Source organism: Ursus maritimus, unplaced genomic scaffold, assembly GCF_017311325.1.
Source record: "Ursus maritimus isolate PB19 unplaced genomic scaffold, ASM1731132v1 scaffold_24, whole genome shotgun sequence".
Lineage (NCBI taxonomy): Eukaryota > Metazoa > Chordata > Mammalia > Carnivora > Ursidae > Ursus > Ursus maritimus.
In genome coordinates, this window is record NW_024424897.1 from 6,848,492 (window position 1) to 6,862,912 (window position 14,421).

Sequence of the window (14,421 nt, forward strand, 5' to 3'; positions counted from 1 at the left end):
AAACAAACAAACAGAAAACAAGTGTCGGAGAGCATGTGGGGAAATTGGAAGCCTTGCGCGCCGCTGGTGGGAATGTAAAATGGTGCAGCTGCTGTGGAAAACACGATGGCAGTTCCTCAAAAGCTTAGAAATAGATTTATCTAAAGATTCAGCAATTCCACTTCTGGGTCTATTTCTAAAAGAGTCGAAAGCAGGGTTTCAACGAGCTATTTCTGCATCGTGTTCATAGCAACGTATCCACAGTAGCTAAAACACGGAAACCAACCCAGCGTCGGTCGATGGACGAAAGGATGAGCATAGCGGGACAGCCTTCCAAAGGGAGGCGCTCCTTTAATACAGGATGGCAGGCACATAGCAGGAAAGGCTTAAATAACGTTTTTCTTCTCTCTGAAACTGTATTGATCCTTCTTAATATTAAAAATAAAGTCATCTAAGAGTCCAGGGGAATGTGTCACTGGCTCTGGGGTCATGGGCAAGCCTCTGCTCTCTGGGCTTCAGCGTCCTTGTCCATGAGACAAGGGAGACTCTATCTTCAAGGCCTCTGTATTCGCCTGATCCCGCCGCCAGTTGTCCCCATGCTGTAGCGATCCCAGACACTTCCATGGAGCTGTGATTTATAAAGGTATTTGCAGGTACCAGCCTACGTGGGTCACGTCTTTTCCCGGAGCCACACGGGACCGAGCTCCTGCCCTTCACACAGCTGGAAGGAACCAGAGAAGAGAGGAAGGATGTGACGAGAGCCTGTGGGATGGAGGGCTCCCTACAGGTCCCCACTGGAATCCCGCTCCCACTCCTCCTCAGTGAAGCCAGCCAGGCTGAGGGAGCCCAGCTGCCTTGTCGGTGACCCTCAAAGGGAGCAGGCTGACGGGGACACAGGTGAGGGCTAAGGGGGCTGGCCCTGGGCTTCTGTGGCCCACAGAGACCTCCAGATGGTGGGGCTGGGGACACAGGCTTATGTCTTCTTAATGACGCTGTACTGTGTCTCCTCCTCCAGGGTCCTCTGGGAGCGAATCCTGCTGGCCTTAGAACCCTCATTCTGGAAGTCAAACACCACGGACGAGTAGTGAGGCTCTTCCCTGGGAGCTTTCTGCAGAGAGAGAGACAGGAGGCTCAGGGAGACCGGGCAGAAGCACAGGCCCCCAGCTCAGGACAGAGATGGGGGACACCCGATGGGGCTTGTGGTGGGGTGGGGGCTTCACCGCGGGGGAGGGATCCAGACTTCCCCACTGTCTTGCCCACACCCCTGCTTCACCCCACCTGTGAAAACACAGCACAAAGTCCCAGGCTTCAGACCCAGGCACAGGGCTGCGGGTGGCTCTGCCTGGGAACCACTTTGAGAACATTAATCACCAAATTAGAAAAACAAGGATGTTGCTAGTCCCAGACCCCCATGTCTGATGCTTATCTCTCCCTTATCTTTTCCAACAACTAGTCCCCCAACCTCTCCCTGAACTCTTTCACTAGCAGGTGGGTCTTGACCCCAGTGTGGTGATGGTGCGGGGGCGGGGGGGGGGGAACCTCTTCCATGTTTCACTTTACAGTCGCTGTGCCTAAGGGTTGACCTACAGGGGGTCACTGATTAAAAACCTGAAAAGCAGAGTTGATAGCAAAGAGATGGTGTACAAAAACGGTAGGAAATCTCAGGCTTTCACATCGGCGTGTAGTATACAGTAGGTGCTTAATAAATGCTATGCTCTACTGACTAGTGACTATCACTGACTACTCCGACAGCCCCTTCATCTCCCACCTCAGCCCCCAGCTATGATGACACCAAGCTCTGGCAGAATCGACACCTGCCCCACGTTCTGTGTGGCCCTGTGCTGGAGAGACCCAGGATCCCCAAGCCAGCCCCTCCTTTCCCTCTCTGCCTGCTGCCACCCCCCAGGTGGTACCCCTAGCAGAGCCCAGGACCCCCGTGAGGGAGCCAGGCCCTGGCACTTACCACTGTGCTGTATTCCACCTCCACCTGCCTGGGGTGCATGGGCTCTCCCCGAAGGGGCCACGTCTGCAGCTCCAGGTTCGCATACTGGGGCTCCCCTTGCTGCGTCGCCTGGGTGGGCAGGAGATGGGCAGGCTTGGTGGGTGTCCACGGAGGCCCTCCATGGTCCAGCCCAGAGGGGCTTCTGTTCCTGTCTGTGTGCGGACATCTCCCCCTTCTCTCGATGCCCTGGGTGCCCCAGCCTCCCCGCCTGCCTCCTCCATCCCCCACTCTGGTCTTCTCTGGGCAGTATTTGAATGTCCCCCGGTCAGCATCGAAGGACCCTCCCCTGTTCCACTTTCTATGGGGGGTAGGGGTAGGGACAGACTGGCCAGAACTCAAGACAAGACCCAAAGACCAGAGCTCCCAGGGATCACTCTCCCTGCTCTGGGCGAGCACCCCACTCCATCCATCGACGATGCACTGAGACGTCTACTGGCCAGTGGGATTGTTCAAGCCCCCAGCATCCTCCGTTCTCCCCATCAGCCACCCCGGTACACCTCTAGCCTCTTACCTGACTAGGGGTCTGGAGTGGCTCTGGATTCTTACCCGCTAAAGAGACAGGAGAAGAGTTAGGAGTTTGAATCTCAGAACAAGGCAGATGGGGATCCCTATGACCCATCGGGAGGAAGGAATTTCCCTAGAGGCTTTGGCCCTGGGGACCTGTCCCTTCGTTGCTCGTTGCTTCCTGCCACTGGGCAGGAGCTCGAGGCTTTGCCGAGAGGGTGATTTGGTGACGAGGGAAAAGACGAATGAATGAGAGTGGAGGCGTGGAGGAATGAACCAGCAGGAAGGCGCACTGGCTTGGGGAGAGCGGCCAAACAAAGCTAGTTCTCGAAACAGTCATTCAAAGAATGTTCCCAGGTGGGAGAAGACAGGAAAAAGGACACCCCTTTATAAGAAACTTCCGGCAGGATGACACAGCCCTGGAGCCCTCTTTCACCAAAACATGAATATACTCAACATCACCGAGCTAGAAACTTGAGAATGATGAAGACGGCAAATTTCACGGTATGTGCTTTTTACCACAATAAACAAAAATGCAGATCCCCAGGCCCTGCCCCAGACGTCCGGAATCCGAAATCAGAACGGCTGGGGATGGGTTTGTGTTTTAGGAAGCCCTAAAATTTTTTCTAATTAAAAAAAAAAAAAAAAAAAAACTGTCCTTGTGGAGACCTAGAATTGTTTCAAACCAGGAGAGGTCACGGGGGTCATCTGCTCCACTCCCCTGGCCTGGGGGGCTGTCCCCACATGCAGGAGGCCACGTGGCTCCCGGGGATCACGGCTTGGGGCACACAACCTCTGGCTCCTGGCGCCTGCAGCATTGCTCTGCGGACGTCCTGCCTCTGAGCCAGGCTCTGTGCACCCCCGGCCCTCGCCACCCGGAGCCCCAGGAGCGAGGGGACCCCCAGGGAAGCACACAGTCGGAGTGCCTTTGGTGTAGCTGCATGGACGTAGCCGGGGAAGGGACGTGCACCATAGCCGGGTGGACAGAAAGCACCCTGAAGGTGGAGCCCCATCTACCCTGGTCACAACAGTGTCACCCAGAGCCCGGCACAGGGCCCGGTGTCATAGCAGGTGCTTGGGACAGCTGTGCTGTGTGCGTGAGGGAGGGAGGAAGGGAATGAGCGAGAGAATGACAAGCGGGCTGAGGGGAAGAACCACCAGCGGGTGTGATAGAGCAGGCTTCAGGCTGCTGGGAGAGGGGCAGGGACCGTGAGGGGACAGGAGCTGAGACTTGCAGGGATGGGGATGGAGACTCAGGATATTTGAACAGAAGGCTTTTTCTCTTGTTACAGAGGATCAGTGAAGCAAGGTGTAATCTGCCCCCTTCTCTCCCCGCCCCTCCCCCGACATACCGTTAAACTCTGCAGTAAGAGACTTCCAGAACATTTCATGGCAGGGAAAATGATGCAATAGGTTAAGTGCAAAAAAAAAAAAAGGTTTAAAAGAGGGATTATGGTATGAAGCAAACCATAAGTGAGAAATCATATCTGCATAAATAAGCATTGAAAAGCAGCTGGGGGGCCTCTGGGGGGCTCGGTTGAGCATCTGCCTCTTGATTTCGGCTCAAGTCCTGATCTCAGGGTCGTGGGATCCAGCCCAGCCATGGGCTCGGTGCTCAATAGGGAGTCTGCTTGAGGCGTCTCTCCCTCTGCTCCTCCCCCAACATGTGCATGGGCACACGCTCTCTGTCTCAAATAAATTAATTTAATTAAGCTTAATTTTTAAAAAAATTAAAAAAAAAAAAAAGAAAAGCAGCTGGAAGGACACACCTCGAATGTCAGGGGTTGTTTTTCTCCGAGCGGTGGAAGTTTTCGTTCTTATTTATTATTGGGGGATTTATTTTCTTCTCTGTGCTTTTACTTATTTTTTGAATGCTCTACAACCATCTTATATCCCTTTTTCAGAGGGGAGGCTCTCTAGGTGAAAGGGCAGAGAGGTCTGAGGCAACCCGGGCTGGGAAAATCCTGCCCCCCCTCCGGGAGCACCCCCGCCCCCGACCGCATGGGCCCCAGTGAGGGGGAGGGCCCTCAAAAGTGATGTGGGAGAAGCAGATGAGGAAGAGGAAGTGGTTTTCCTTCCCTGCATCAGGCACACACACGCTGGGGCTGACTTCTCTTCTAAGGCCTGACCTCCACCGTGGGGAGGGGCTGTGGGAGGCAAGAGCTCAGGTGGCCGAGCCCCCACCCCCGACCCTTGGCATGCACCAGCTCCCAGAACCCTGCCTCTGTGGGGCACACACCCCCTCCCCTAAGGCCGGACAAAGATTCCCCCAAGAACCGGCTGCTCATAGAGTCAAAAAGTTTTAGGACAAGAAGGAAATGTAAGGCTCACACCCCAGCTCAGGCAGAAATCTGCACAGCAGGTCGCATCTGCGTTCTTCTGTGCCCGTTTCATTTAATTGGCTCGTTGAGTTTCTTGAGCACCTACTGACTGTCAGACAGGGTGCTGGGTGCGCCACACATGTTCTCTCCTGTAATTTGAGCCCAGAGGAGAGCAAGTGGGCCCCAGGATGCCCAAAGCATCCCTTAGAGGGTGCCCTTCGAGGCTGGAGATATTGAACAATACGTTAATTTAACAAATACTGACTGTGAGCCTTCTTGGATTATGGCCCCTGGTCTTGGGGAGGAGCACAGGCTGGCGGGGAGACAGGCAAGGGAGCAGGTGGGGACCGTCTGCAGTGAAAAGGGCATGATGGTGCCTGCACGGAGGGGTAGCCAGGAGGGGCCCCCTTATTACTTTGGGGGAGCCAGGAGAAGGAGCCAGAGGGAAAGAAGCCTCCGGGCCCTGAGGCCCACCAGGAGCCGAACCAGCGAAAGAAGGCAGAGAAGACACTCCAGGGGCCCAGAGCAAACGCAGAAGGGGAGACTGACGTTAGAGCTCCCGCCAGGCTGTAGGAGGCTGGGAACAGCTGCCGTCCGGAGTGTCGCGATGGGCAGGGGGTGGGCAGGACGGGTTGCGGAGAGACATGGACTTTTGAGGGTGTGGGAGGTCATGGAAGGGTTTTAAACAGAAGAGGGTAACGGCTTCACAGACGACCTTCTAGGGAGCCCCCTCCCACATAGCCGGGACACCCCCTCTGGGGTCTGGCCTCTAGGGTCAGCCAGGATGTGTGGACTGAGGGTACATGTGTGATGCCCATTCTGGGGGACAAGGACACAGAGCCTCGAAAACGAGAGGGTGTGCCGGCCCACCCTCCACCAACCTGGCAGGGAACTGACTCACATTTGACCTGTCTGCGAACCATCCTCCAGGCCAGCAGCGAGCTGCCCCCCAGCAGAAGCAGGAGAAGTGCCAACAAGGAGAGGAGTACTTGGAGCCTAGAGGGGGACACAGGGCGAATTGAGCAGGCGGGGAGCTTACAGTGCCCCCCTTATTTGCAATAGATAGATAAGGTCACATTGCAAAAGAAAAAAAAAAGGAGCGTATAGTCTCCTTTCTACACAAAAGCAGTGTACTTAAGAACCTTCCATAAGCTCTTTATTCAGATATAAGAAAATAGAAATGTGCATTATTTTTCTCCTCCTTTCACACAAAGGAGGCATGATACAGCACTAGATTTTTACTTAGCAGCACATCGTGGACGTCTCTCCATATCCATGCGTAGAGAAGACCCCACCCTTTTCACAGCTGCATAGTATCCCATGGGGTGCACAGTCCATCATTTATTTAATTCTTCCCTCTTCACTGGCATCTCCCCCAGTCTCTCGCAATTACAAACATTGCTACAAAAACATGCCTTTTACCTCTGCCATTTCTTTCTCTCTCTCTTTTTTTAAGATGTATTTATTTATTTTGAGAGAGAGAGGTTGAATCCTAAGCCGACTCTTCGTTGAGCACAGAGCCTGACACAGGGCTCGATCCCATGACCCTGAGATCAAGAATCGGACGCTTAACCGACTGAACCACCCGGGCGCCCAGTAGGTCTGTCATTTCACCCATGAACGAGCCAGCGCAGATGGGAAGCTGACTTTGGGTCCCTCATTTGCCAGGCCCTTCTTTTATGTCTAGTTTGCATTCATAATGTTCTAGTCTTTTCCTGAAAGATGCACCTCACCCCCCCACCACCAAATTGCACAGGCTCCGAGCCGCACAAAACCTAGCTCTGACCCGTGTGTATCTGCAGTCAATTCTGGAAGTGGTGTATTCGGGGCCTGAATTTCACCTTGCCTGATGTTAAGATTGTCACTTGGGTTGACAGGAGGCCCGTGGAAGGGCTTCGGGGGTCATATAATAAAGAGTCTGAATGGGGCCGCCTGGCAAGCTCAGTCGGTAGAGCACGAGACTCTGGATTGCAGGGTCCTGAGTTTGAGCCCCAAGTTGGGTGTAGAGATTACTTAAAAAAAAAATCGGGATGGCTTTTGCCCCTGGCTCCTGGAAGGAAGGCTCTAAATCCCTGGGATTTCCCTAATAGTAGGCTTGCCTTTGTTATTTAAGGACCCCTTGGATCACACCCTAGTTATGCTAAGAGACGAGGTGAGTCAGAATTGGGGCTGGTCACCAGAAGGACCAACCCCATGATCATAGAGTTGGGGCTCTGAGCCAGCCTGAAACTCAGGGAGCAGAGTGGGGCTGGGGATTGAGTTTAATCATGTGGCCAATGATTCAACCAGTCATGCGTAGGTCTTGGAACCCCAGTAAGAATTCTGGGCACCAAAGCTTGGAGGAGCTTCCTGGTTGGTGAGCACATCAATGTTCCAGGAAGGCGACGAGCCCCAACTTCCCTGGGAGTCAGCAGGGATGATCTGTGCTCAGGACCGACCCTCCCAGACCTCACCCTATGTGTCTCTTCATTGGCTGCTCCTGGCCTTTATCCATTATAATAAAACCATATTTGTAAGTACAGCGCTTTCTTGCATTCTGTCAGCTATCCAGCCAATTAGGAACTCCAGGGGGTCATGGGAACCCCCAAATTCGTAACCAGTTGGCGAGAAACGTGATGGCCTGGGGATCCCCAAAGTACTCTGTCATCTGAAGTCAGGCAGTCTTATGGGGCCGAGCCCTCCCCCTGCAGGGTCTGTGCTAACTCCAGGGGGGCAGGGCCAGAGCTGAATCCCAGGACACAAGGTGCTGCCGGGATAGGGAGTCTGAGAACCTCAGAAATGGCTTACCCCCGGCGTGTTTTCCCGGAGAGAGTCTACAAACACTGTGGGATTCTCTTGGGGGTTTGTGCCCCAAAAGGTCAAGAATCGCAGGTTTGGAAGGAAGAACCCAAGACTCTGAGTCACATAAAGCTGGGCTGAAGCTCAGCCTGCCTCTCGCAGCTACATGACCCGGCGAATTACTTAACCTCTCTGAGCCCCCCTCTGCTGCTCTGGAACACCGGGGCAGTCACGGAGAAGGATCTGGTGAGATGAGAGCATGCGCAAAGGACATGTAACAGGTGCCTGGTAGGATGACCAGCGCTCGCTCAAGTTCCTTTCCTTCCATCCCCACCGTGTCTTCTTCCCCGGCCCGGAGCAACTCCTGAGGAGAGGGCCCACCTCCGGGATGGCGGACGGGGGACAGGGGACGGGGGACAGGGGACGGGGGACAGGGCGCCTTACCCCAGGCCCTGGCTCGGCGGGAATTCCTCCTGGCTGCTTGCACTGTGGGTGGCTCCCATGGCGGTCGGGGCAGCTGACGAGGACTGAGACGGTGTGGTCACAATTTTAGCTGTGACTGTTGACACCGGGGTTACAGTGGTGCTGACAGGTGGCACAGACGTTTTTGCTGGTGCAGAAACACAAATCAGACCCAGGATGGCTCTCTCGGATTCTCCCACTACTTGCCAAGACCTTTTTGGTTTGATTTCACACAAAATGCTCACTTGGGGGGGGCGCAGGATGGAGGACCCCGGGGGCCAAAGTCTCCCCAGGGCTCTCCTGAGCCAAGTGAGCAGTTCCAAATGGGACACGGGCACTGACGACCCCCAAAAGCCCTGATTTCATCCTGCGGAGGAGAGTCAGGACCTCGGGAGAGCCCCTAGGTCACCCCCGCACTCCAGCTTCGACACCCTCCGGCCACAGCCACAGGCTGCCTGCCTGAGATGTCTGTCTAACCTGCAAATCTGACCGTCCTGGCTGGAGCTCCCACTGCACCCAGGACCTTCACTGCCAGGCGGGTGCTGCCTGCCTCTATGCTGGGCTCCCACCCTCCTGCAGTGTGGCCCTCGGTGTCCACAGGGCAGGCACCAGTGCTCCCCCTCTCTCCTTTGCACACCCTGCCTTCTCAGCTGCCCCTTCTCAAGCCTGAGCAGGGGGCGCCAGCTCCTCCAGGAAGCCTCCCTGACTCTCTCTCTCTCCTACTACCTGCCTCTCTCTCTCTCTCTCTCTCTCTCACACACACACACACACACACACACACACACACACAGAGTCATTCATAGTTTGCCCAAGCCTCTGACATGATTCCTGCCACAGGCATCCCAACCTGAGACCCTTCAAGCAGCCCTGGTACTGGCGCTGGGGGAGGGGGTGTGCACAGCTCACCTGGGGTCACAGACACCACAACGTGGAAGGCGGGGTCACGGAAATATCCTGAGAGCCATGATGTATCGATCCCACACCGGTACGTTCCTGCATCATCTTCTGTGAGGTTCTCCAAGGTCACTGTGAAGGTGAGGTTTGCACGATGGTCCTTGATGGACACACGGCCGGTCCTCACTTCTCTGTCTGCCTCTTTGGTCTCCACAATCTTCCACACACATAGTTTTTTGCACCAGTATTTGGCATTCTCTCTGAATTTCTCCTCGTACCGACACTGCACACTCAGGGATCCCCCCACGGTGCCCGTCGTGGAGTTGGGGCCACTCAGAGACCAGGAGCCTGGGAAACACAGCCGAGTGTGGCCCCTCACCAGATGGGCCTGGATCAGGGTGCCCCTGGAGTCACCCCCCAAAGTTGCCCCACCTCACATTGGTCACCCCCCTCCTCTTTTCTGTTCCCCCCAAGATTTTTTTTTTAATCACAGCAGCCCCTTCCTCCAGACCCCAGCCTCCTTTCTGTCTGCTCAGGGTCGTGAAATCTTATCCCAGTAAAGCCCAGATGGACAAGTGAATCCTCCAATTCAGGAAGTCAGGAGACGAGCACATGCATATATACCCCACCCAGGAGGAAAGAAAGAGTACGGTCAGAGTCGAAATTAGTGAATTCGGAAACAGAAAGAGTGGAATTAGCATATACATTGGAAAACTGATTTTTCAATCAGTTTCAAACATTCTGGTGGTAGCCAAGTCAAGAAAAGCAGGAGGAGACCCACATACACAAGTCATAAGAAAAATAACCAAGGTTATTTACAAGCCTCTAAAGTCCGTAAACTTAGATGAAACCGATGATTTTCTATATTTAGAAAAATACAAGTTACCAATATTGGCCTGGAGTATATTTCTTTTTAACGTAGACCAGTGAATATGCATGTTATCAAGGAGACGTTTCCCAGTGGTAAGTATGTGAGGTGCGGGGTATAGCAAAACTTCACATTGTACACGAGAAATATGCACAATTTTTATTTGGTAATTATACCTCAGTAAAGCGGGGGGTTAATCCAAAACAAAACAAAAAAAAGAGTAAAACCTAGACAGCTTTGTAAATTAGTTCTCTTAACCCTTCAGGGAACAAAACATTCCAGTTGCATTTACACATTTGTAGGAGTACAGAAGCAGAAAAACCTCCCTAATTCTCTTCATGAAGGTAGCGTGATCAGACTAAAACCTGACCGAATTTCTTAATATAATTCACCACCTTAATAGTTCAAAGAAGAAAAAGATAATCATCTCCTTAGATAATGAAAAAGCGTCCAACACCCATTTCTATTGTTTTTAAAAACACTTTGTAAAGAGACACAAGTGGACACTTTCTTCATGCTTAATGGGAAACACCGGACACCTGCCGTCGTCAGGGACAAGGCAGGGATGGTCCCTGCCACCTCTGTCCTGGGCATCATTCTGGCCGTACCAGCCTGCAGCCGATGAGAGAAACATGAGACAAACGGACATCCAGAAGGAACCACAAACTCCCACTGCAGACAGAGCCATGAAACAAAAGGATACCCCGGAGGGTAAGGGGCAGACCAGCCGTGCCGAGGTGACCGCTTCCAAATTAATACACAAAAGGATTAGCTTTGCCATGGACATCTAGCTAGCAAATAGAGTCAGAGAAAATGTGCAATTCTTAATCCAAACTACCAAAAGGATTTTAGGTATCCCTAAAATTTTAGGGGATAGACCTGACGAGGCTGGGCACGTCTGTGTGCGGCCAGCTCCTGAGAGACACAGAAGCCTGATCCCCAGAAACAGGGAGCTGCTCCCTGGAGAAGCTCTCCTCCCTTCCCTCCCTGTGGCTTCCCTGCCCTCCCCTTCATCCCCACCACCTTCTCCTCCGCTCTGTCCCCATCCTCTCCCTTGGGAAGACAGATCCTCTGGCCCTCAGGGCTGGCCCCTCCAGCTGCCCTGGCTACACACCTCCGTGTCCCTGACACCGTGGCCTGCTCCTGCCAGTCCCCAGCCCTGAACCAGACACTCGCCCCTCCCCTCGGCGGGCTCAGAGGCCACTCTCCCACCCACTGTGCTGCCACCTGCCCTCTCCTCCTTCTTCCTGAGCTAATTCATCCGCAACTTCCCACAGAGCCCCCGGGGGCACCCCGCTGTGGCTCACGGAAGTTGGGGTGGATGACCTGAGCCACGTCTGGCCCCTCCGGGGTTCAGTCCTTCCATCCGTCCACGTCCGTGCTGGACAGAGCACACCCTGCTCCAAGGACTGGAGCGCAGACTCAAGCGCTGACCTGCGTCGCCTCCCCTGCCCCCCCCCCCCACAGCCTCCCTCCCTGGGCAGACTCAGTCCGGGCAGCCCCTCACCTGGGCCCCAGAGAAGCAGTAGAGCCCAAGGCAGCCACGCGACCCGGCCCTGCCAGGTCATCTCTCCGGCACAGACGTCACCTGCAGCAGCGCCAGGAAGCTTCAGGCCCCTTCAAGGAGCAGAGTTGAGTCTCCAAATCTTCCACTTCTGCTTTTCTTTGTGCCTGCTGCTTCCTGCTTCAGTATCTTGAGGTCCTGTTCCTAGAGCTGGTCAGAAAATGAAGGGCACCGAGGGAGCAAAGTCTCCGGGATCGATGACGTGGTGAGACCCCAGGACCCAGGCGCCCTCCTACCCATCCCAGCCATGTCACAGATCCCACAGGCACTTCCAGTGCCGAGACCCCCGCTCCCTCACAGTGCCGCAGGCCTACGCCCCGCCCCCTCCATCACACCCCAACACCACAGGGCCTGGTTTCCTTCCTTCTGGGCCCAGTAATTCCTCCGGTTTCCTTGTGGTCAGGCTGAGCACCCAGTGGGGCGGAGCCAGGGCCTGCGTCCTTCTCCAGCCCTGGTGGCACCCACAGTGAGGCTGTCGCAGGGACCACCCCTTCTATGAGCCCCCGGCTCAAGGCCCAGACCAAGCTGGCACGGTGACCTCAGAGTCCCTGAATCGTTCTTACTCTTGGAAACGTGTCCTCACGCTGTGACCTTCCTTTCTTTGCAGCCCCTAGTGGTCCCAGCTCAGGGCTGGGCACAGAGTAGGGACTCAGTAAGCTTACAAGGACCCCTCCTGCCCTGATCCGCCTGGAGTTCAGACTCTAACATGCACACACACACACACACACACACACACACACACACACACACTCCCCGTGACAAGTGCCCTCAGCTTGCACAGAATGGCCACACGAGCAGAGGAAACCAACCCTAACGTGTGACATGTCATCTGAGCGTTTGTGGTTACTCTGAGGGTGACCCAGAGGGAGCCCTGCGCAAGCTCCCGAGTCCCAAGAATGCCCTTCCTTCCCAGCTCCTGGGAGGATTTTCACTTTTCTCCTCCCTTCTGGCCATAGGAGCACCTTGCCCGGGAAGGCACAAGGGAACCAAGAAGACTTGCCCATTCTGCTCTGGAAGATTCCAAGCACAGAGTTAGGTAGGCATCGGAAGAATTTCTCTGACAGTGCAGTCACGGATTAACCAAAGCTTGCGCAGATCCAAGATCAAGACCTTGAACGGAACAGGAGACTGTGGGGGAGGCGTCATCCTTGGTGGTTTACTTGGTCTAATAATATAAAGTTTCCCCAGAAGTGCATATTTTCCAATTCAACCACCAGAAAGCACTGCTATGGTCTTGAATGTCAAGGTTAAGAGGGGGACGCACCAGACTGAGAAGCAGGAGGCTAGGATCACCTGTGGCTTGTCCACTTGGTGCTGGTACAACCATGGGTAGAATACGTGGCTCCTTCAAAATGTCAACGATCACAGCCAATCTACGGAAATACACAGTAGAATAGTCATAAAAATACTCAAGTGGGAGGTAATGATGTCGCTAGGTCGGTCTTTCCCCAAGGGAATACATCTTTCCTTTAAAGAAAGGCAATAGGGGGACGCCTGGGTGTCTGACTCTTGACCTTGGCTCAGCTCTCAGGGTCGTGAGTTCAAGCCCTGCATTGGGCTCCACGCTGGGCATGGAGCCTACGTAATAAAAATTAAAAAAAAATAAAATAAAAATTTTTTAAATTCAAAAAAGAAAAAGAAAGAAAGGCAATAGGAAAATAAGATTCAGTAGGGAGAGATGTGCTTCACAAATAATCTGGGGTGTGGTTCCTCCTAGGAGCACAGAGAACCATCTGGACTCCTGGAGGAGGAAGGGCAGGCGACTCGATCCTGTTCGCCCCAACCTGCCCACAAACACTAAGGAAGAAACGAAATGATGCAAAATTGCCACATGATGGGACACCTGGGTGGCACAGTCAGTTAAGCATCCAACCTCAGGTCACAATCCCGGGGTGGTGAGATCGAGCCCCGAGTCGGGTTCCATGCTCTGCATGGAGCCTGCTTGAGAGTCTCTCTCCCTCTCCCTCTGCCTCTCCCCCTGCTCTCTCTTTCTAAAATAAATAAATAAATTCCTCTAAAAAAATTGCTGCATGCTGTCAGATTAGGGAAGTGACACCTTCCCGCCACTCCCTAGTAACCGCCAGTGGACATGATTTAGGGGAAGACCAAGCCTGAGAACCGCAGGCCTGGGGCTCATCAGGTTCAGAGCCTCTCCCCAGTGTGGACGCAGGTGCTCGGAGGCCAGCGGGGACAGGGGTGGACAGTGCTGGATGGGGGCTCTCTGGGCAGACACCGTAGCAGCAGCCACTGCATTGAGTCCTGTGAACGGTAGGGGCCCCAGAAGAGATTTGGGGACAGTTTAGCTGTGGGGCCATTTGGCAGAACTTCCTTTTCCAAGATGGCACAATTTCAGAGCTGTCCTCTCTCCTGGGCAGTTGATGGCTCCCCATCACTCTGCCTCTTCCTTTCTGGAGCTCAAGGCCCCTCACCCACTGTGGGTGCCCCTCAAGTGTGGCCAAAAAGCCAAGGGGAAGTGGCCCCATGACCGTCTGGCCGTAGAAGGGAGCTGACCGTTGGGTGAGTCCGTAATGAGAGGGGAGGGGGTCCCAGCACCTACTATGTGCCAGATGCTTTGTCTCCAGGGGGTTAATATCTTCGGGATCCCCAGAGGAAAAGGATAACTGTGAATGAGAAGTGGTGGGGGAAGGGCAGCTGGGAAGGAGGACAGAGCCCTGGAAGCATCTGGTTTCCCGGTCTGGCACAGCCTGACTTTCAGCTGGACTCCCAGGGACTGCCCGCACCCCACCCTCCTGCCCGTCTCAGGGAACCTACTCCAGCATGGCCGGACCCTTCAGGGGCCCGGGCAGCTTGACCAACCCTCATTCCAGTGCATTTCGTAGTCCCAGGATCGCAGTCCACAACCAGCGGGTCGTGGCCCATAACACGCTCTCCGGCTTGGCCCTGGGCACACTGTGTTCTAGGCTGAGATGAAACTGTGGGTGAGTGGGGGGGGGGGGGGGGGGGGGGGCGAGAGCACTCTCTGTCCCCCCCCAGAGGACTCCTGAGGCTCTCTGTGCACAGAGCCGCTGCTCCGTGCAGGCCCTGCCCC

The 14,421-nt window shown here is 54.5% G+C and overlaps 1 protein-coding gene and 1 long non-coding RNA gene across 3 annotated transcripts; one reads left to right on the top strand and one right to left on the bottom strand.

Moving 5' to 3' along the window:
* Positions 1 to 310: 310 nt before the first annotated feature.
* CD300A (CD300a molecule) lies at positions 311 to 11,733 on the bottom strand. Of its 2 annotated transcripts, XM_040640303.1 has the most exons (8): positions 11,316 to 11,726; positions 8,953 to 9,288; positions 8,029 to 8,194; positions 5,708 to 5,802; positions 2,493 to 2,530; positions 1,943 to 2,050; positions 924 to 1,087; positions 311 to 700 (listed from the first exon to the last, which is right to left on the bottom strand). In XM_040640303.1, exons 1-7 carry the CDS (start codon positions 11,374 to 11,376, stop codon positions 953 to 955), a joined length of 939 nt encoding a protein of 312 aa, XP_040496237.1. In that variant the 5' UTR covers positions 11,377 to 11,726; the 3' UTR covers positions 311 to 700; positions 924 to 952. The 2 variants fall into 2 exon arrangements, 1 of the variants encoding a protein (XP_040496237.1); XR_005837332.1 differs by lacking the exon at positions 2,493 to 2,530 and having other exon boundaries at positions 11,316 to 11,733.
* On the top strand, positions 11,440 to 13,330 carry LOC121104964. Its single transcript, XR_005837333.1, has 3 exons — positions 11,440 to 11,577; positions 12,329 to 12,408; positions 13,090 to 13,330. It is a non-coding gene; the product is annotated as an uncharacterized LOC121104964 (long non-coding RNA).
* The last annotated feature ends 1,091 nt before the right edge of the window (positions 13,331 to 14,421 follow it).

Coding starts and splice junctions, on each gene's coding strand:
- CD300A (XM_040640303.1), bottom strand. CDS start 11,376: ATGACCTGGCAGGGCCGGGTCGCGTGGCTGCCTTGGGCTCTACTGCTT. Junction 9,289..11,315: donor ACTGCTTCTCTGGGGCCCAG/GTGAGGGGCTGC, acceptor TGTGTTTCCCAG/GCTCCTGGTCTCTGAGTGGC. Junction 5,803..8,028: donor CCGCCGAGCCAGGGCCTGGG/GTAAGGCGCCCT, acceptor GTCCCCCTCTAG/GCTCCAAGTACTCCTCTCCT.